We start from the raw sequence: 18,481 nt of genomic DNA on the forward strand, positions 1-18,481 counted from the left end.
TGTAAGTGACGTGAGCTTCACTCAAACCTCCAGGCGACAATTTCAAAGACACGAAGCACTTCTTTTCTCGGCATCGAAAACCCAACAGCGAAGCTTGTTTTACAAACCACCTATGGCCTAAACAAAAATCGCACCACCTACTGATCTAAAATCTATCATATCTTCAATAAACACCGGCTGAAGCGAAGTGCCAGAGGCAAAAATCGATGAGGTAGTCGTGGGGCCTAAATTCCCCGATTTGGGAGCCATATTGCGGCCACATCGATATCTCGACATGACCAACCCATTCCGCCCATAACTAATCCTCACCACCTCCATCTAACTAATCAGTAATGCAATCACCCTCCAACCACCTACTACCACCATGCCATCCATAACCCGCGAAAACGCGCGAATATGGCTCCTCCTCTTCATCCTCCTCATGACCATCCTCTCCCGCAACGACGCCACAGGCCTCATCACAGCCCCCTTCTTCAGCTCCAACCGCCTCAGCCGATTCCGCGCCGCCCACGGCGTCCTCAACAGCACCAAATGGGGGGACTTTGCCCCCGGCACGGCCAAGGACGGTCTCCCGCCCTGGCAGGCGCCGCGGTACCTGAACCTGACCGGGTTCCGCGAGGCGGACGGGTACGGCTGGGACGACCTGGCGTATTTTAAGGACCGGTCGCGGCAGTGGAGTCGGCATGCGTATCCGCCGTCGCCGAAAGGGGCTGCGGATTGGGAACATGGGCCGGTGCGGAAGACGTGGCAGAATGCCACGGGCACGGTGCATGGGAAGTGGGTGCGGAGGGAAGGGTCTGGGACGAAGCATGCCGGGGGGTATAATTTGAGTGCGATTGCGCCTGGTGTGCATTGGGTGGTGGACGAGAATGTGGATTGGGGGTGGAATGTGACGGGGTTGCATGGGACGGTTTTGTTGCGGCTTACGGAGGACGCGGGGGATGAGGTCTACGAGGAGGAGCCTGCGGAGGGTTTGCAGCCGTCGGCGGGTGATACGGCGAGAGAGATCTCGGCTGTGGCGAATATCCAGGATGAGGACCACGCGGTGTCGAGCTTTGCTGTGCGACTTCATGGTGTGCATTGGCCGGCGCAGGGGTCGATTTTGTTGACGACGACGACGGAAAAGTTTGCGGGCATCTTTGGACTGCCGCACTTGGTTCCGAGCGTGGAGTTCTACCAGTCCGGCCAGCGGTTGCTTAACAAGACCGTGGGTGAGGTACTGGACAAGAAGGAACGGAGCAGGTTTGCGGACGCTAGCAACCCCTGGACGCCGGTGGTCGAGGAGGAGGTTTCGGTCCCGTTCCCGCGCTGCGAGTACATCATGTACCTGCAGTTACACCCGCTGGATCCGCTTATCATTGGGGAGGATGGCTTGGGCGATCAGTTAGTGCCGGTTGTTGACCAGCTCGAGGAGGAACTCCGCTTTCCCACGGGCGCACCGCTACGAGGCAACCCGGATTTGCGCATGTCCCTTGTCGCTTGGTCTCCCGACTGCGGATACTACCTCGAGTCCAAGGGCCCGCCGCTGTTCCCCTGGGTGGAGGGCCACCACTTGGTGGGTGTCAAATCGGAGGTGCTGCTCTCACGCACGAAATCGTGGATGTTTGCGTTCGCGGCCGTCTTGATGGCGCAGCTTTGGCTGCTCAAGGGGCAGATGAAGGAGTCGAACACCCCCTCGACGCTTGGGCGTATCAGCTTCCAGACAGCGGGTATGATGTTGCTAGCGGATGGTCTGGTCTTTGCGTGCTCGTCGGCGTGGAGTCTCTCGGCGACCAACACGTTTCTGCCCGCGCTCATCTTGACATTCGCCGCGTTCATGTCCATGGCGATCGGCGCGGGGTTCTTGTCTGAGATTTATAAACATCAAGAACCAGAACGACGGCGCGAACAGACGCGCAACAACGCTACTGCGCCCTCCCGAAACGCCCCGAGTCCTCCAGCTGCTAGTGCAACTGCTGCTGTTACAGCATCCGTACCTACCTCAACCACGGCCACTCCCCCGGGTAACCCACCGGTTCCTACAATCACCACCACTCCCGCTCGGCCCCCTACTCCACCCATCATCATCCCTTCCGACCAAGACATAGACGCTGAGATCGCCGAGAACACCGCAAACAGCAACATCAACAACAACATCAACGTCAACAACAACATCGCCGCGGGCGCAGCCGCCCTTCCCCTCCCGATCACCACACCCAACCCCAACACCGCCATGACCAACGCCCCGCGCGTCGGCACCTTCGCCTCCATGACAGGCACCTTCGTCCTCCTCGGCATCGGCATCCTCCTCCTAACAACCATGTCCCTCTCCTGGCCACCCCACGCCCGCTCCCTCTTCTTCCACCTCCTCGCCTTCACCTACCTCTCCCTCTGGACGCCCCAAATCCGCCGCAACGTCTGGCGCAACAGCCGTCGTGCCTTCGCCTGGCGCTTCATGGTCGGCCAGTCTGTTTTGAGACTCGTCCCCTTTGCGTATTTCTATCTGGACACGGATAACGTCCTGTTTGTTGACACCGACCCAGTTGCGTTTTTGGTGTTGGTCGCGTGGGTGTGGTGTCAGCTGGTGGTGCTGGCTGTGCAGGATGTGTTGGGACCGCGGTTTGGTTTGCCGTCGCGGTGGATGCCGGATGTGTGGGAGTATCATCCTGTGTTGAGGGAGGGGGATGTGGAGGCGGGGGGGTTGCCGATTGGGTTGGTGTCGTCGTTGACGAGTATGTCGGCTGTTGGGGACGATGACGACGATACTGACGACGACAACGACGACCATGGCCATGACCATGCCAGCGGCGGCAAGCACCGCGCCAGAAGCTGGTCCAACACCTCCAGTACCGCCGGCCTCACAGGCACGGGCAAGAGAGAACGGGAGAAGGAGCTCAGCCGTCACGGCATGGTTGTCCGCGAAGTCGACTGTGCCATCTGCACCGAGGTGCTGGAGGTTCCGGTGGTAAGGGCCAATGCCAAAGACCCTGCGGCTGCGGGCGGGCTGGTCGGTGTGCTGGCGCGTCGGGCGTATATGGTCACGCCGTGCCGGCATATCTTTCATACTAAGTGTTTGGAGGGCTGGTTTCGGTATAAATTGCAGTGTCCGATTTGTAGGGAGGAGTTGCCGCCTTTGTGAGGGGGGGTCTACATGGAATGGCTGGGATGCAAGTATGCTCTTACAGGCATTCTGCATCTTGGGAGCCAAGGCTTGTGGGATTCGATTGCTTGATAGCGGATAACTAATGATATAATTGTTTGTACTGGAAATTTCCTATTATAACCATTGTTCACAAAAAGCTAAAACCTACGAGCAGTGTGTTTGCCATGTCAACCTTGTGTCCCATCGTCCAGCCCTTAGTCGATGGGAATCCGCTGTAAGTCGTTTAAAATGTGAGTAATAAACTTGGAATTTATCATCATAGTACGAAGGAGCCTCGATTGCCACCACAAATCACTGTTTCTCATTTACGATACATAAAGGTGGAAGACTTTCACCTGTTTTCTCCGTATGTCCGTCCCTCCAGGATTTCCTCCACATTTTTGAAATGCAATTATTCCCAATCCCGAGTCAAGATAAACATAGATGATCGCCCCCAGCCCCAGACTGATCGTACGATCTAGATCTTTTCCACCGCCATGGAAGCCACTCAGACCCTGGCTTGCCTGGCCGTACCCGGTGCGCAGTCGGGATTTGCGGCGTGGATGATGTTCCTGTTGGATGTTTCGAGGGACCAACACCAACACCAACACCAAACCGTTTGGACCCCACTCTCGCCGAGCGGACAATGCCCCTGTTTTTCATGTCAGATTCAAGGTCCATTCCACGACCAATTCGGGAGTCGTGCATGGCCAACAATATCAATTTGCCGATTCTTTCCTTTTCCTCTTCACTCCCTCTGTTTGCGCCTTTTATTCTCAACCGAGAATAGACACATGAAAAAAAAGATCATCGGCTCACACGGCACACAGGCGAACGTCTAGCAGCACTTCAATCGCTAAAACCGGGCGGCGCCTTGGCACAGCAACCCACAGCTGCAAAGCACCGAAGCCAGGGCCTGCCATGCGGCCCGTTTCAAGGTTTCTCCAGGGGACCCGCCCCACCATGACGACATTGCCTCAACGACGGCGGCTCCCTATTGGGCGACAGTTTTCAGACGGGCTCTGTGGATGATGATGATGGAGGGGCAGAGGGGTTTGAGGTGAACGGCTAGGGAGTTCCAGGTTACCTGCCCGCCGCGGGGCAGTTCGGGTTTTTTTGTTGGTTTCGCATGCGTTGCCTTCCAGGCACAGCCGAAGAGAGAGGGGTCCTTTCCATCCCGGGTGAAGGCCACCTGGTAAGTTTGTAGTGTATCCCCGTCGGTTACGATGGGAGGAGGAGCCGGGAAGAGAGGTATTTATTTTATGGGTGTTGTCTCGGACTGGGGAAGGACTTGATTTTCTCTCCTTCTTCTTCTTCTTTTTCTCCTTTTTGTGACTATCTTCCCCAGACAAACAACACTTGTAATTCCCAAAACGTCCAGAAAACCCATTGTCGGAACTACCGTTTCGAAACTGCACCAAACCTCATAATCAACAAACTTCCTCCAACCGTCACAATGGGCAAGGTTAGTCGTCGCCAGGACCCCTCCAAACAGTTACTTGTGTAATTGTCGCCAATCCATTTTATTATCCCAACTAACAAAACCTTTTACTTAGATCAACACCCTCCTCCTCGACTGCGACAACACCCTCGTCCTGTCCGAGGACCTCGCCTTCGAAGGCTGCGCCGACCTGATCAACGAGATCGCGGCGTCCAAGAATGTGGCCCTCGAGAAGCCCTTCACAGGCGAGTCGCTGATCGTCGAGTTCGTCGGGCAAAACTTCCGCGGCATGATGGTCTCGCTGCAGCAGCGCTACGGCTTCTCGATGACCGACGACGAGCTCAACGACTACGTGCGCCGCGAAGAGGACGTCGTCATCGCCAAGCTCAAGGCCAAGCTCGTGTCGGTGCCCAACGTTGACGGCGTGCTGGAGAAGCTGGCTGCCTCCGGCCAGTACAAGCTTGCTGTTGTTAGCTCGTCGGCTCTGCGCCGTGTGCAGGCGAGTGTGGACAAGGTCGGCCAGGCCAAGTACTTTGGCAAGGACATCTTTTCTGCTGCTACTAGTCTGCCTAAGCCTACTAGCAAGCCCGACCCGGCTATTTACCTGCATGCTATGGAGAAGCTGGGCAAGAAGGCGGAGGAGTGTGTCGCTGTGGAAGACAGCAAGAGCGGGACCCTTAGTGGTACCCGCGCCGGCCTTAAGGTCATTGGCTATGTCGGCCCTTACAAGGAGGCGGAGCGCGAGAAGATGGTCAAGGTGCTCACCGAGGCGGGTGCTGTTATCGTCATTGATGACTGGAGCAAGTTCGAGGAGGCCCTGGCCAAGATTGACCGTGGTGAGATCTAGACCTGGTTTGAGAGGGAGAGGCATTTTTGGCTTAGTTTGGGTGGGGTCAACTCTGATACAGAAGAAGGCATTGGTTACAAGCATCATGATATAGACTTAGCGACGAGTTGGGGGTTTAATGGGATTGAATTTCTTCATTTGTTTTTTCAGTCTGCTTACTCTCTGCTATTTCCTCCAGTCCATGAGGAAACTGTTGACGCTCTGCAATGTCGCCCGGCTAGGATTCGCCTCGGGCCGCGTAGTGACAATCCGACTCAACCGGACCCGGATAGCCGCCTTGTTAAACGACACCTCCTTGCCATCATCCGGCCGGATCTTCCCATCGTCGTCAAAACACCAGCAGTACACGGCCAGGACCACACCCACCGACAGATCCTTGCCCGACTCGCACAGCACCGCCACCTTTTTCTTGTCGTTGTCGACGGAATCAACGGAAGAGGGAGTGACCTCGGCCTGGTCGGGTGTCTGCCGAAGGTATGCCAGCACAAACTCGCAGATCTCCGGCAGCGCATCCCGCAGTATCCGGCCCGCGGCCCTTCCTTTCCCAATGCCAACCTCCAAACACCGCTTCCCTTTTCTCCATCCCTCTTTGGGCGTGACCTTAGGTATCAACTTCACTACACACGCCATCTTCTCCTCCTCACCACCCCCAACATCCGCCCCCAACACCCCCACAAACAACCTCCCATTCCCCTTCACAGCCTCCTTCACTTCCTCCCCCAAACACCCACTCCGATCCCCACCACCCCCCTTTTCATCATCTCCTCCTCTCAGCGGCCCCATCCTCATCCTCCGTACCCGCCCTTCCTCCTCCCTCCTCACAATATCCTCAATAACACCCACCACCTCCCCCTCCCCCCGCGCCGCAAGCAACAGATCTTTATTCCGCCAAAACAGATCCGCTGTCAGCCCATGCGCCCAGTTCTCTGTGTCGTCTCCTGCTCCTTGGACGTAACCCCCTGCTGAGGGGCCGATTTCTGTACCGTTATCGTCATCCCAACTATTATCGGTGTTGTGGGGTTTGAGTTGCCGCGAGGCAGTGAGACATATAATAGGATGAAACCCCCCCCTGCCTCCCCCCGCTTCCTGGTCATGGTCATCAACCTGGCCGGCATGACCAGCAAGGGATAACATCTCAGCTACACAGTTCAAACTATCATCACACCCAGAAATATCCCCGTCGTTATTGGGAGTCAGAAAGACCGGACGCAGCGGTTTGCCGCGGAGCTGCGCGCGGAGGGTGTCGAGGTCGGGGGATAGGGAGAGGAAAGAGGCGAGGAAGGAGGGGAGGAGGGCGGTGATTTGGGCGGATTCCGAGGGGGAGACTACGTTCGGTGGGGTGTGGAGGTTGTGGTGCATGGTGGTAGAGGATGATAACGAGGGGAAGAGTGCGCGGTTGAGGACGGCGCACCAGATGGGGAGGGTTTTGCTTAGCGCGTCGGGCATGCCTGGGGAGAGGGAGGGAGTGTTAGGGCTGGTGAGGTTTGGAAAAAAAAAAAAAAAAAAAGGGGGGGGGGGGGGGGTTGAGGGGACGTACGCTTGCCTCGGCGGGTTGAGTCGACGATGATGCATCTGAGAGTGGGAGAGTGAGGTGTTAGTTGGGGGTTTATATCTTCAGGGGTACATGGCAGAACAAGAGGGGGTAGAGCGGAGTGAAGGAGGGTAATACGCGTCGAATTTCTGGAACATCAAAAGACAAGGAAAAGGGACAGAGGAAAAGAAGAAAATAAAGAAAATAACCCACCCACCCCTCTCCCCAATCAACTCCAATAAATGCAAATTCAGTCTCCTCAAACTAAACTTCCACTGCCCGGTATGCCCGTCCGTACTCTTAAAGTACGCCGACCCAGCCTTCCGTTTTGGATCGATATACCAGCTCCCGCATCGCTCGTTCGCAACCAGCGGTAGTCCTGGTCCCAACTTTCCACCACCTTCACCATCACCTTCACCCAACTCTTCACCAGACCCTAACCCCAACCCAGAAGAAGCAGACTCAGAGTCATCATCATCAGAAGAAGCCCCCAAACCGCCCCCACAACCACCCGCCCCAGCGCCCCTCAAAATACCAGCCACCCCCTCCACAAACGCCGCGTCCTGCTGGATAGACCACAACCGGTTGGTAACAGACAAACTGGCGCGTTTCAGCGAGCCCAGAATGCGCGAGAAGTTGTGGTTGGCCTGTGGGGACGAGAAGATGATTTGGTCGAGGGTTGGTGCCCGGGCCGGAGCTGGGGCCGGGGTTGGGTCCGGGGATGCCATAGGTTAGGTGGTTCCGGAGGCCTCGCCGGATGTACGTGTATGTACCTTGAGCGGAACGGGCGGGTAGGGAGGAAAATGTGTGAATTCGTGGGGTAGATCCTGAATCCTTCCTGGACTAGGCTGGGCTAGGCTAGGCTAGGATGGGGTCTCTCTGCGGCGCGTTTGACCTACACTAGGCGTGGAGGGAGGTCGAATGTGGTGCGTACGTGTAACTGCTGTGTGAAAAGGGTTCAGCGTGAAAAGTTGGAGGTTCCCAATTGGGGGTTGAAGCCCGCTGTGGTTGGGCGGCTCGGGCGCTAAACTTTTAGTGGGGATTTCACCGATTTTCCTCATAAGGCTGGAGGGCAGGTGGATGACTTGCAGCGCCAGGCCCGGCCCGGGAGCCAGCCCGCCGACATCCGAAATGAACGGGGACCGAGGGACCGGCCAATGGCGTTCTTGAAGTGACCCCGAAAGAGAAAAGAGGATGCTAATTTGTTTGAGGGCTGTCAATCACAAGAGAACTCTCTAGGGAAAGCTTCGTCCACGTGTACTACGCTCTGAGAAAGGGGTGTTTGTTGTCTTTGCTTGATTCTCGGTGTCTGTTTTGGGGGGTTCATTATTTCCTTCCGTTCTCTTGGGCAGCTTCTCGTCAGACGAATGTTATTTTGGAGTGGAGTTGCATAACTTGGCAAATTAGGTAACTAGACGGGAGACTCTCGAGATCAGTCAACGCCGCGAACGGAAGACCCGGAATCAGTGCCCGGGACGTCGTCTTGCACAAAAAGACCTCCACAGTCCAACTCACAGTGCCCCGTCCGGAAACAAGAACTTCACAGATCTCGCAAGTGAGGTGGGTGTCCACCCTCCCACATTCCGAGGCATCTCCCGCCCATTCTGGGTAAAATCCGCAGTCAGCCTTGTAAAGTACCTACCGCGGTCTCCATCCGGCGTCACACAAATTCGGCCCGCCCATAACAAAAAACCCCCGCGCTAAGATCTCACTGCCGACCGCTTGTGCTAGTGCTCTAATCTGCTTGGCTACCGGTGAGGAAGAAACCAAGCCTCCCCCGGTCTTTCTTGTGGGTTGGAAGGTGGGGATCTGTGGCTGTTATATGCCAGAGACTTTTGGAGGACGGTTAAAGTGGCATCATGTCACAGCTTCCTGCGTTTGAGGTGCATGCATATCGTGTGAGCAACTCGGCGCTGTGTAAACAGTGAGCTTCCCAATGCCGATATCCGTTCCCCGCGGTGTTTCTGAATCGAGGTAGTCGAGCAAAGTTATGAGATGTAATTCTCGTTACCAATTCTCGTTGAATGTGTGCCGGAACAAATGGGGAATGTGGGCAATGCCTGCAATCGACTCTTTCTCGGCTCGGGGACCCCGAGTGGTGCCGAGACTCTCGTTAGAGAAGTCGAGATAGTTGCTTGGATGGACGTGACGAAAGTTGGAACTACGACGGCACAGCCACGCTGCAGCAAAGTTTAACCCCACATTCTGAATGTCGTCGTTGGTTGGAGATCATGTGCTCAGAAAAAAAAAAAGGACAGAATACTCTTAGTGGGATAACACGGGGTATTTGTCGATTTGATCTGTTATTGCTGCATAACTTATTCGACGCGGGGAATTTTCAAATGTTGTAAGTCTCAATTGGCATCAATTGAGTTGACTGCACGTGTTGGGGGTTCGAAGTTGTGCGTGCGAGAAACGTTCTTTGCGCTAGGATACGGTGGTTTTTAATGGTAACTGTCTAGAAATATTCTAGAATTGAGGGTCAAACTGAGCATCATCAAAGTGTTTTGGACAGCCGCTACGAAACACCGCCGTACTATGTACAAGCCCCCACATATTTCTAGCCTGTCCTGGTTAGCGGCCGTGGCGCACTCTTTTCGAGCCTGTTTTCCAGAGCTCTGCTCTCACCGCTTCTCCCTCTCTCCGGCACATGTAGTAGTTATTCCCATTGGAACAATGCCGATTCCCCATATCGAATCGTGGCGCAGCCCATTTGAGGGTTCTAGAAACAGAGGCCGCCGTGGTCGTGACGGGCAGCCGCAACGACCGTCCGTCCATGGACGTGAGTTGCGGGTCTTGTCCGGATCACGATCCACGTCCGCAAACCGTGGCTTGTTTGCTTGTTGGTCCTTGCCTGCCGGTCCCACGGCGCCCCAGCGGCATGATCCGCGCCGCCCGTTTTCTCGATCGAGGGAAGCGAGCAAATCGTTTTAGGAATCAAGTTTCAGTGAGTTACCCCGACGGCGCAATCGCCCTCCGGCTCCCGGCCGGCTGGGGAGACACACAAAACCCGACGACGACTTGCGTGTCCCGTTGTCGACCACACCTTTGTGAGTGATTTCCCGGTCGAGAGGTGAGACGGCATGGCCGACCCGGCCGGCTGGGGCGTGTGCCAATCAGTCTTGGCGCCATTTAGGGCTGAACAACGCAACTGCGAGCATCAATCCTTCCCGCACCCACATCCAAACGACACGACTGTGTGATTTCCGCCTCTGGGGAATGCGACATGCCTGCAGAGATCGCCTGCTTGGGACTCGCCGAAAGGGGCCCCAGTGTGAACCGCCAATTGCGCGAGTACACTAGCAACCGCGCATAGCGCAGATGACCACAACCAAAGAATGTCGATGCCCCGTAGGGCTGATAGGGGTGGGTGGACTGTGTCCGTAAGGGGCCATAGCTTCCTGGACCCCGCGCTGTGACTCTCACTCAGGTCCCGCCGCTGCATGTTTGATAATAGAGTTGGCGGGCGACGGCCCGGCCGGTGAGTATCATGTTCAGGAGCGAGAGGCCTCTCAAATGATGAGACGGCCCCATTGCCCAATCCGCCTATGCCGAGCAGGACCTTCGGCGAGGGTCCAGATCCGACACGCAAGGGAGCGGCACATGAGGCCGGCGCTGGGCGTTGACAGGCCAGGATCAACGGGCGGCCAGTTGCACAGGCTCGACAGGGTCGTACGACTTGGAAAGATGGGTGGGAACCTCCCGCCCGGGGTGACGGGTCGAGCAAATTACCTGGCCGCAAGTTGATGAGGTGGAGAGGACTTGACGGAAAGTTCGCAGGAGGGTGGGTAGCACAGGACAGTGGCTTCTCCAAACATTCTGCGTCATGGTCGACGTTCGGGTCGGAGATGGCGCTGCCGATAGTGTACTGTGGATGGTGTGGGGTGGATGAATGCGTGCCACAAGCGACACTGTGCATACGAGGTTCCAGACCATTTCTCCATCCTCGCCGGGGCAATGACGAGACTGCGATGCATCGATGTGGGATCCCAAGTGTTCCTTCGAACTGTCTGTACCGTTCAAACCGGAAGAAACTTGGAAAAGATTGAAGCAGTGAGGTGCACGCAGCAGGGCGGTGCTAACTAGCTCCACGCGGGTCGTTCCTGGCGTGCGGCCTCAGCGGCTTGGGGAGGGAGCGATGGAGCGGTGGGTCAATGTGGCTGCAACTGCAAAGCTGCACCTTCCCAACCGAGAGATTGCAGCGTCAGCAAGCCACAGGGAAAAAAAATTGGAAAATGAGAAATGCCAGGGAAAGGGAAAATGGGAGGAAAGAAGAGTGAGACCATTGACTGGCTCCCGGTACGCAATTCTTGTCGCCGAGAATTGCGTAGCAAGTCTGGGGAACCACAGAAAACATCAGTTGCAATCCATACGGTCCGGAACCACCCCCTGGACGAGAGGTTGTGAAATGACGTTCCGATATTGTTGCTTTTGTCTTTGGGTCTTGCGCTTTTCCAAGCCCCCGCCACCTTACAGAGTACAACTATCATCAGAAAGTACGAATAGTTACTTGTCGAAGGACGCAGGTCTATCAGAAACGCGAGTATCGCAGAAATCGTTTTGGCTCAGCCAAAGCTTCATCTCCCCATCCGCAATCCTCACACTGAAAAGCCGCGCCCTCATCCCGTTGTCCCCGATGCGGCACGTCAGCTATCCGCACGGCCTTGCGAATAACCCCCTGCGCTAACTCGAAGCATTAACCCTCCAGCAAGGAGAGTGGGCTGGATGGGCCGCCTGCAGACGGCCCCACACCCGCCATATCAGGGGACCGCGGAGTGTGTACACTAGTGGGCCAGCGATCGAAGTGAACATTTAGAACGCCGAGCTTCGCCCTTCAAGTTCCGACTTACCTACCCTTGCTTCCGCCATTCAAGTTTCTCACTTCCGCCCAAACGATCAACCACCGAGCCGGGGGTGCAACATTTCCTAAAACGAGGCTTCCTCCCAGACCCAGGTGCTCCTCCCCCCAACGGCGTGCTTCCCATCCCATATTCAAACTCGAAACATCCAGCGCAAGCTCGACGGGCCGAACCGTGCACTGTCCACCGTCCGAGGTCGCGTCGAACAAACGAACAAAAAACGATCAAAGCAAACAAGCGAGCGACACTCCCAGGGGAGCCCCTGCTCCGCGCACCGCAAAGAACAAGCTTTTGTTCTGCTGCTTGTCCCCGACCACCAACCTCCCTTCCAGCTCATGACCGCCTCTCTACCAAATACCCAGTGTGAAACCCAGCCGATAGCGACTCCATCGCATAGTTATTGGCCGCCACTATGCCCGGGGTACGTCAGTCGCACGTGAAGGTTAGAACGGGATGCCAGCAATGTAAACAGCGGCGGATCAAATGCGATGAAAGAAGGCCAGCAGTAGGTCCATGTCTCTGTTTCTCTCTCTGGTAGTTCTGGAAGAGTGACTGACCGATGGGGGTTTGGCTGGCAGCCATGTGCCAATTGCGTTCGATCTAAGAAAGAATGTACCGGATACCCGCCGCCGCCCCGGAGCGCGCGCTCGAGCGAAGAAGTTAAGATCGCGCCGAAGCCTCTGGTGGCCATGGCCCCGAGCGCACCGCCACCCAACCGCGAACCCGTTCAGCTACCCCCCAGACGCCTCGCAAAAATGCAACGACGAGCTTCTCCACCCGGGGCTCTCATTACACCCACTACGCCCCTCGCCGCCACGAGTTTAGTGTATCATCCATCGATAGATCTCCCCTTCAGCCACCAGGAGGGGCAGTACTTCCACCTGTTTCGTGAACACACGGCGAACGAGCTCTCGGGCTTTTTCGACTCGGCTTTCTGGACCCGCAGTGTTTTGCAAGAGTGCCATACCGCGGACGCTATTCGCCATGCCGTAGTTGCGCTCGGCGCATTGTACAAGACGTTGGAAAAGTCAAACGAGTCACCCACAAATTCACCACATCCAGACAGTGATCCAGGGGACTCGGCTATGCGTCATTGGGAGATGGCCGTCAAGCAGTACTCCCACGCCTGCAATGCGCTGACGAACGCTGGCGCGACCGCATCTACTTCGAATCGGACTCGGCTCATGTCAAGTGTCTTGCTCGCGTGCTTCGACTCCTTTGTAGGCGACCACAAACAAGCCATCCGTCAGATCCAGACCGGGCTAGCGCTGTTGGAGAAGCTGCGTGCTGAAAAGAGGCAGGCCTTTCTTTCTTCGTCGGACGAGCCGGTGGAGGAAGAGCTCACGCAAATGTTCACCCGCCTAGCAATACAGGCCAAGTCCTACGATATGGCTTTCCACTTCCCCCAGCCCTGGGTTGTGCAGTTGACCACGAACCAGCCCCCTCTGGATCCCTCATCGCCCACATCCGAAGCTGGGTCCCCGATAGGAATCAGCCAAGACTCCATTCCCGAACGTTTCACGTCGGTCATGGAGGCTCGTTTGGCCTGGGACAAGCTCTGCGAGCGCATCTTCCGTTTCACCGAAATCATGTTCAATTACGCCAAGTCTAATATCATGGGCGTACTGCCCACATCGCTGAAACACTACGGCGTCTCTTTTAAGAAAGATATCGAGGCATGGTCCGACGCGTTTGAGCACATTCTGGCGTCGAGGACAGCACCAGGCGTCAGTAGCCAGGAGAAGGCCGCCATTGCCGTCCTCAAGATGTTCCAGACCATGGGCAAGATCCTTTTCCTCATGACCTTCAGCGACAGCGAGATGCATTTCGATGGGTTTGCTCACCTCTTCAAAGGGATAGTTGACCTTGCCCTCGAGGTGGTCGGTGATGAAGAGCGGAGGGCCGCAGCTAAGCGCTGCCCGGACCCGGCTCTGTGTCGCCATCGCAACCACTGCCGGACCGACATCTTTGGCGGCCACGAGTACGCCGCGCACCACATCAAGCCCAGCTTCAGCGCCGACCTGGGCATTGTCCCGCCACTATACGTGGTCGCCACCAAGTGCCGCGAGCCGCACATCCGCCGGCAGGCCATCCAGCTGCTGCGGAGCAGCGCCCGTCGAGAGGGTATGTGGGATAGTGAGCTCACTGCACGGATCGGCACTTGGATTGCCGAGATCGAGGAGGAAGACGTCAACCTGTTTGAGGGTGGCTATGGCAACACCATTCCAACACCAGACGCTAGTCCCGTCCAGACACATTCTCGGCCACCAACCGTTGCCGATACCCCTCAGTCCATAGCCCATTCAGACTTGGAACAAGGGAACTGGGAGAATGGCGCTTCGCCCGCCGCTAGCTCCACGCGCACGTCCTTTTCCTCCCACTCCGGCCAGCCGCAAAAACTGATACCCATCCCCGAAGAGAAGCGTGTTATGGTCAGGGCAGTTGAGTTCGACCTTCGAACGCGCAGCGCCGTCATTCAGCTGGGATCGCGGAACATCAAAACAGGCACGCCAGATCTGAAAACGAAAGTTACTCGGATCAATTGGTAGTCCTGGTCGTTCCATTGACGCAGCGATCTCTTTTTCTTTTTGCCTTCATCAATGATACCCCTGATGGCAATCGTCTCCTCTTGGATTTGTTTCTGCTCTTTTCTATTTTGATCGTTTTCAAGCGACTTCGTATACCCAAAATATAGCGGAGTTGCGCATGGGTGGCATCCTGGTGGACGCTGCATATCGGATAGAAGAGGGAAAACAACCCCTGGGACTCTTGACGACACCACGAATTTACGCACGTTTGGGTAGCTCCTCGCTGATGCTTGGATCCCGTGGGACCGGTCGTCCAGGTTGTGGACCCTCCTCGACGGAACCTCAACTTGGTTTGGGCGAGTTTCCAAATACAAAAAACGAGCTGGGATCTCGGAAACACGCTTACTTCGCTTCTTCTTTTTAACCAACATTTTGTTATCGTCGTTTATTATTTACACATTGCATTCTTGTCTTTTTGTGGGGCACGAGGAACAGAAAGAGACAGCGAGAAAGGAAAGTTGGATAAGGTGGCGTTGTGTTGTATCTGGTACATACATACATGGGATGTACTGTACAATGACAAACAACGGGTTTCGGTCCCGTGTCTGACTTTTTTGTCCTATCCTATTGTGTATCTCAACGGGGCTGGCATCCGGAGGAGGACAAAAAAAGGACAGGAATAAAAAGGCCGACACAGGATGCGCGGTAGCCTTCTTGTGTACACTCGAGTGGAAAGCGGCGGAAAGATAAGGCGGGCAGAGAAGGAACTTTGGGAACCGTCAGGTCACAGAGGGGGGTGTATGTGGCGTTGCGTTACGTCGCACTAGCCCGGTTCCTTACATGCATGGCAGCTGGAGGTATGTCTGCGGACGTATGGATCGATGGATAGAGGAGTACGGACGGCTACGCCGTCGACGCTCTTCACTCTCGCCATTGTCAGACTGTGTTGCGGCTCACGGGTATCCCGTTTCACTTACCTTCTTTCCCTTCTCTACCCCTTGTCACTAATCACCTCTTTCCCTCTTATCCTCACCACCGAGGTACATGTCACTCATCTATATACATCTCATTTCCACTTGTTTCTCAATTCCCCAGTTGGATGGGATGAAGTCTGGCACTCCTGAGCGAGTATGGATTTATATAAAACTCCAAGGACTGGATCCTTGAGCGGAAGAAGAAATAAATACATTGTTTGTTTTTTGGGGGGCGCGGGGGACTAAGGGAGCAATCCTTGAAATGGTCTAGGGAAGCGAAGGATACGGAGGCGGATAGGAGGGGATGGGATGCATGGGATACAGGATATCTGTAGTGTGTAATGGAGAGAAACAAGGCAAAGAACAAATCAATGAAAGCATTTGCATCAGTTTATCAAGTTGACCTGTCCGAAATGATGGATGTATGAAGACGTCATGTGACGACTCCCCGTGAACGTCGCTCTTCCTAGCTCTTTTGTCAAGAAGTTAGGGACGTGCTGAATGCACAACTGGGGGAGGGGAACGGGAAGAGCGCTAGGCATGGAACAGGACTCATCGATATGTATAGTATAGCACGGTGTGAATGACATAGGAATGGATAATTATTGAGTTTTACTCGACTAGCTTGTGTACCATCGAAAGGATGATCATCTATACCTACTCATTTGACATTGGGAAACACCAGCGGCTTGTGTCCCTCTCTCTTGACATGACAGAAGTGCAGTTATTTCCGCTAATAAGCCACTTTGTCAACTATATTTAAGCCGTAAAATCTGACGTATCTACAACTAAAGTAATAATTCCTGGGGACGTCTCTGGATTTCAGTCATCACTCAATCTCAACGTGACTTCCACAACGGATCAAATACCCAACGACGGTTCAATCTTGGAGAAATAGGGAATCATATCGATAGATAGGTAGATAGCGATAAAACTGCGCCTGCGCCTGCTCCGGCTCCTCCAAATCCATCCAAACCAGGCGCCTTCTGTCAAAAGTATTTCGTCTGTTTCTTGCAAAAGATATCCGCCCCCCCCAATGTTCCCTCACCAACAACCCCTGAGCCCCCAACCCCAACCTCCCCTAACCCGTTCCATCCGCCGCTCCAACCCGAGTCAACCTGACCTTCCCATCCTGCCAGCCTGTTTGCGACATAAAGGACAATCGCATGCTAACGACAAAGGAAACGTAAACAAAAGAAAGAGACCGCCCAAAACGCCCGTTCATGGTATGGTAAACGTGGTATGATATGTGTGTGTGTGTGTGTGTGTGATTGAAAAATAGATAATCCATCACAAAATCTCTTTCAGCTGTTCCTTTTGAGTCGGGCTCAGCATCATGGGAAAGCGAACGTTGTACTTGATGATAAACTTTCCGCGTGAGCCGGGCTTTTTCGACATGGGCATGCCCAGACTTGGGAACTCCTCGAAGGAACCGGGTTGCGTTGGGCCGGCTTTGTCGAGATTGAGTTGATGTCCGTCAATAGTGGCGACTGTGCGTTTCCAGCCTGTGAGGGCTTCTTTCAAGTCGAGCTCAACGGTGTGGATCAGGTCGTCGCCTTCGCGCGAGAAAAGAGCATGTGGTTTCTGTATTTCGGAAATATGTGAGTAAAATGAAGCAAGGCAGAGGAGGAGGATATTGGTGTGTTAATGGGCTCACCTCTTCTACGACAAAAACAAGATCTTGCTGGCCACCTTCCTCCTGGTCTCCCACTCCCTTGAAGCGGATCTTACTGCCCTTCTTGAGACCTGGCTTGATAGGCACCTCCAGCACAGTGTCGGTAGTAGTGCGCCGACCGGTGTCATCGAACATCTTGCGCTTGATCTTCATCTTCTTAGTGACACCCATGAAGAGATCCTCAAGCGACAACGGTAAAGGGCGCTCGACGGTGGTGACTTCGGGGGTCGGAGCGCGGCGGGGCATTCCGTGCTCGCCAAACGAGTTCCGCATGCGTCGGGCGCCGGACGACGAGGTTGAAGACCGCGCGCCGTTGAGCATATCGTCGAAGAAATCGCTGCCCAAACCACTGTCGTGGAAAGTGTTGTTGTACAAGTCGTTGGGGTCGGTGAAGTGGAAGTTATACGAGAAGCGGGAGCCCTGGCCGCCGGGGGCGCCCCCGGCGTTGGAGAAAAAGCTTTGGAAACCCTCTGGGATGCCGCCGCCGCCAGTGCTGGCGAACGGGTGCGCCCCGCCGGCAGAGCTACTTTCTGGTTGCGGTACACCACCACGTAGGATGTACTCGAGACCGTACTGGTCATAGGACTTGCGTTGTGCTGGGTCGGACAGGATTTCGTAAGCTTGCGAGCACTCTTTAAACTTCTCGGCGGCGTCCGGGTTGTCCTTGTTCTTGTCGGGGTGCCATTTTAGGGCGGCTTTCCTGCGGGGGGTCAGCAGTGGGGTCGGGGTTAAGAGGTAGTGAGGGGCCGTGATGAAGTCGCGATGGATGTTTGTAAAGGGGGGACGAGGCTGAAACACCCCGCAGCCCACATCTAGCATGATGATAGCTGATGGGACCAACGTACCTGTATGCTTTTTTGACTTCGTCCTGGCTAGCACTTGGGCTGATGTTCAGCTGGTCGTAGAGTTTGGTCTCTTTGACCATGCTGGGCGATTGCTGTCGGCGGTACTAGAGAAAAGTAGATTGTGTGTTGTATTATCGGCTGTCAAAGCTGATGCACGGCGTGGTGTTGTGTTGTTGATGGCGGATGGATGATTCGATGGGTGTCTGACCGGGAAGGAAGCAAAAGAGTAAAGAAGAGAAGAGGTCGAGGCTCGACGTTGGAGGTCGTGTGTGTGCGGAGTGAGTTGTCCTGCGACCTGAATGCAGGTGGGCAAATGCGACGTCGAATTGGAAGCTGCGAGGTGTGGAGAGACGATCGAGCGCCTGCGTGTCGCTCGTTCCAGTTTAACGCTGCGATGCACGGCGTTACTGGCGAATCGCCAGGACCGTACGGCAGAGACAAGAAGCGAAGCACCTGGAGCTTTCGTGGGGGTTCCGCGGGGTTCGGGTTGCCAGCGGGGTCGAGCTTTGGGCTGCTCAGGTACGGAAGAAAAGCGAGGATCGGGAGATTGGGTTCATTCGATGAACCTCTCACTAGGGCGGTGTTGAGTTGAAAGACGAGGCTCTGGGGACGATGGGGGGCCTTGGCAGATAGGGAGGCCGCTTGGACATGCCTCACTTG

The 18,481-nt window shown here is 55.3% G+C and overlaps 5 protein-coding genes across 5 annotated transcripts; 3 read left to right on the forward strand and 2 right to left on the reverse strand.

The window, feature by feature from the left end:
* Positions 1-364: 364 nt before the first annotated feature.
* Positions 365-3,118, forward strand: C8A04DRAFT_9172 (uncharacterized protein; the record flags this gene model as incomplete). The annotated part of the gene is made up of 2 exons (XM_062785383.1): positions 365-1,931; positions 1,968-3,118. 2 exons carry the CDS (start codon positions 365-367, stop codon positions 3,116-3,118), a joined length of 2,718 nt encoding a protein of 905 aa, XP_062640548.1.
* Positions 3,119-4,577: 1,459 nt separating this feature from the next.
* Positions 4,578-5,409, forward strand: C8A04DRAFT_24976 (HAD-like domain-containing protein; the record flags this gene model as incomplete). The annotated part of the gene is made up of 2 exons (XM_062779381.1): positions 4,578-4,586; positions 4,678-5,409. 2 exons carry the CDS (start codon positions 4,578-4,580, stop codon positions 5,407-5,409), a joined length of 741 nt encoding a protein of 246 aa, XP_062640549.1.
* Positions 5,410-5,574: 165 nt separating this feature from the next.
* Positions 5,575-7,668, reverse strand: C8A04DRAFT_9228 (tRNA A64-2'-O-ribosylphosphate transferase; the record flags this gene model as incomplete). The annotated part of the gene is made up of 5 exons (XM_062785407.1): positions 5,575-6,159; positions 6,208-6,857; positions 6,947-6,981; positions 7,154-7,319; positions 7,452-7,668. The coding sequence occupies 5 exons, from the start codon at positions 7,666-7,668 to the stop codon at positions 5,575-5,577; spliced, it is 1,653 nt and encodes a 550-aa protein (XP_062640550.1).
* A 4,543-nt stretch (positions 7,669-12,211) lies between these two features.
* Positions 12,212-14,348, forward strand: C8A04DRAFT_9287 (uncharacterized protein; the record flags this gene model as incomplete). The annotated part of the gene is made up of 2 exons (XM_062785430.1): positions 12,212-12,304; positions 12,378-14,348. 2 exons carry the CDS (start codon positions 12,212-12,214, stop codon positions 14,346-14,348), a joined length of 2,064 nt encoding a protein of 687 aa, XP_062640551.1.
* Positions 14,349-16,591: 2,243 nt separating this feature from the next.
* C8A04DRAFT_24979 (protein psi1) lies at positions 16,592-17,901 on the reverse strand (the record flags this gene model as incomplete). Its single annotated transcript, XM_062779382.1, has 3 exons — positions 16,592-16,885; positions 16,959-17,676; positions 17,822-17,901. 3 exons carry the CDS (start codon positions 17,899-17,901, stop codon positions 16,592-16,594), a joined length of 1,092 nt encoding a protein of 363 aa, XP_062640552.1.
* Between the last annotated feature and the right edge of the window lie 580 nt (positions 17,902-18,481).

Source organism: Dichotomopilus funicola, assembly GCF_033296635.1.
Source record: "Dichotomopilus funicola strain CBS 141.50 unplaced genomic scaffold C8A04scaffold_4, whole genome shotgun sequence".
Classification (NCBI taxonomy): Eukaryota; Fungi; Ascomycota; class Sordariomycetes; order Sordariales; family Chaetomiaceae; genus Dichotomopilus; species Dichotomopilus funicola.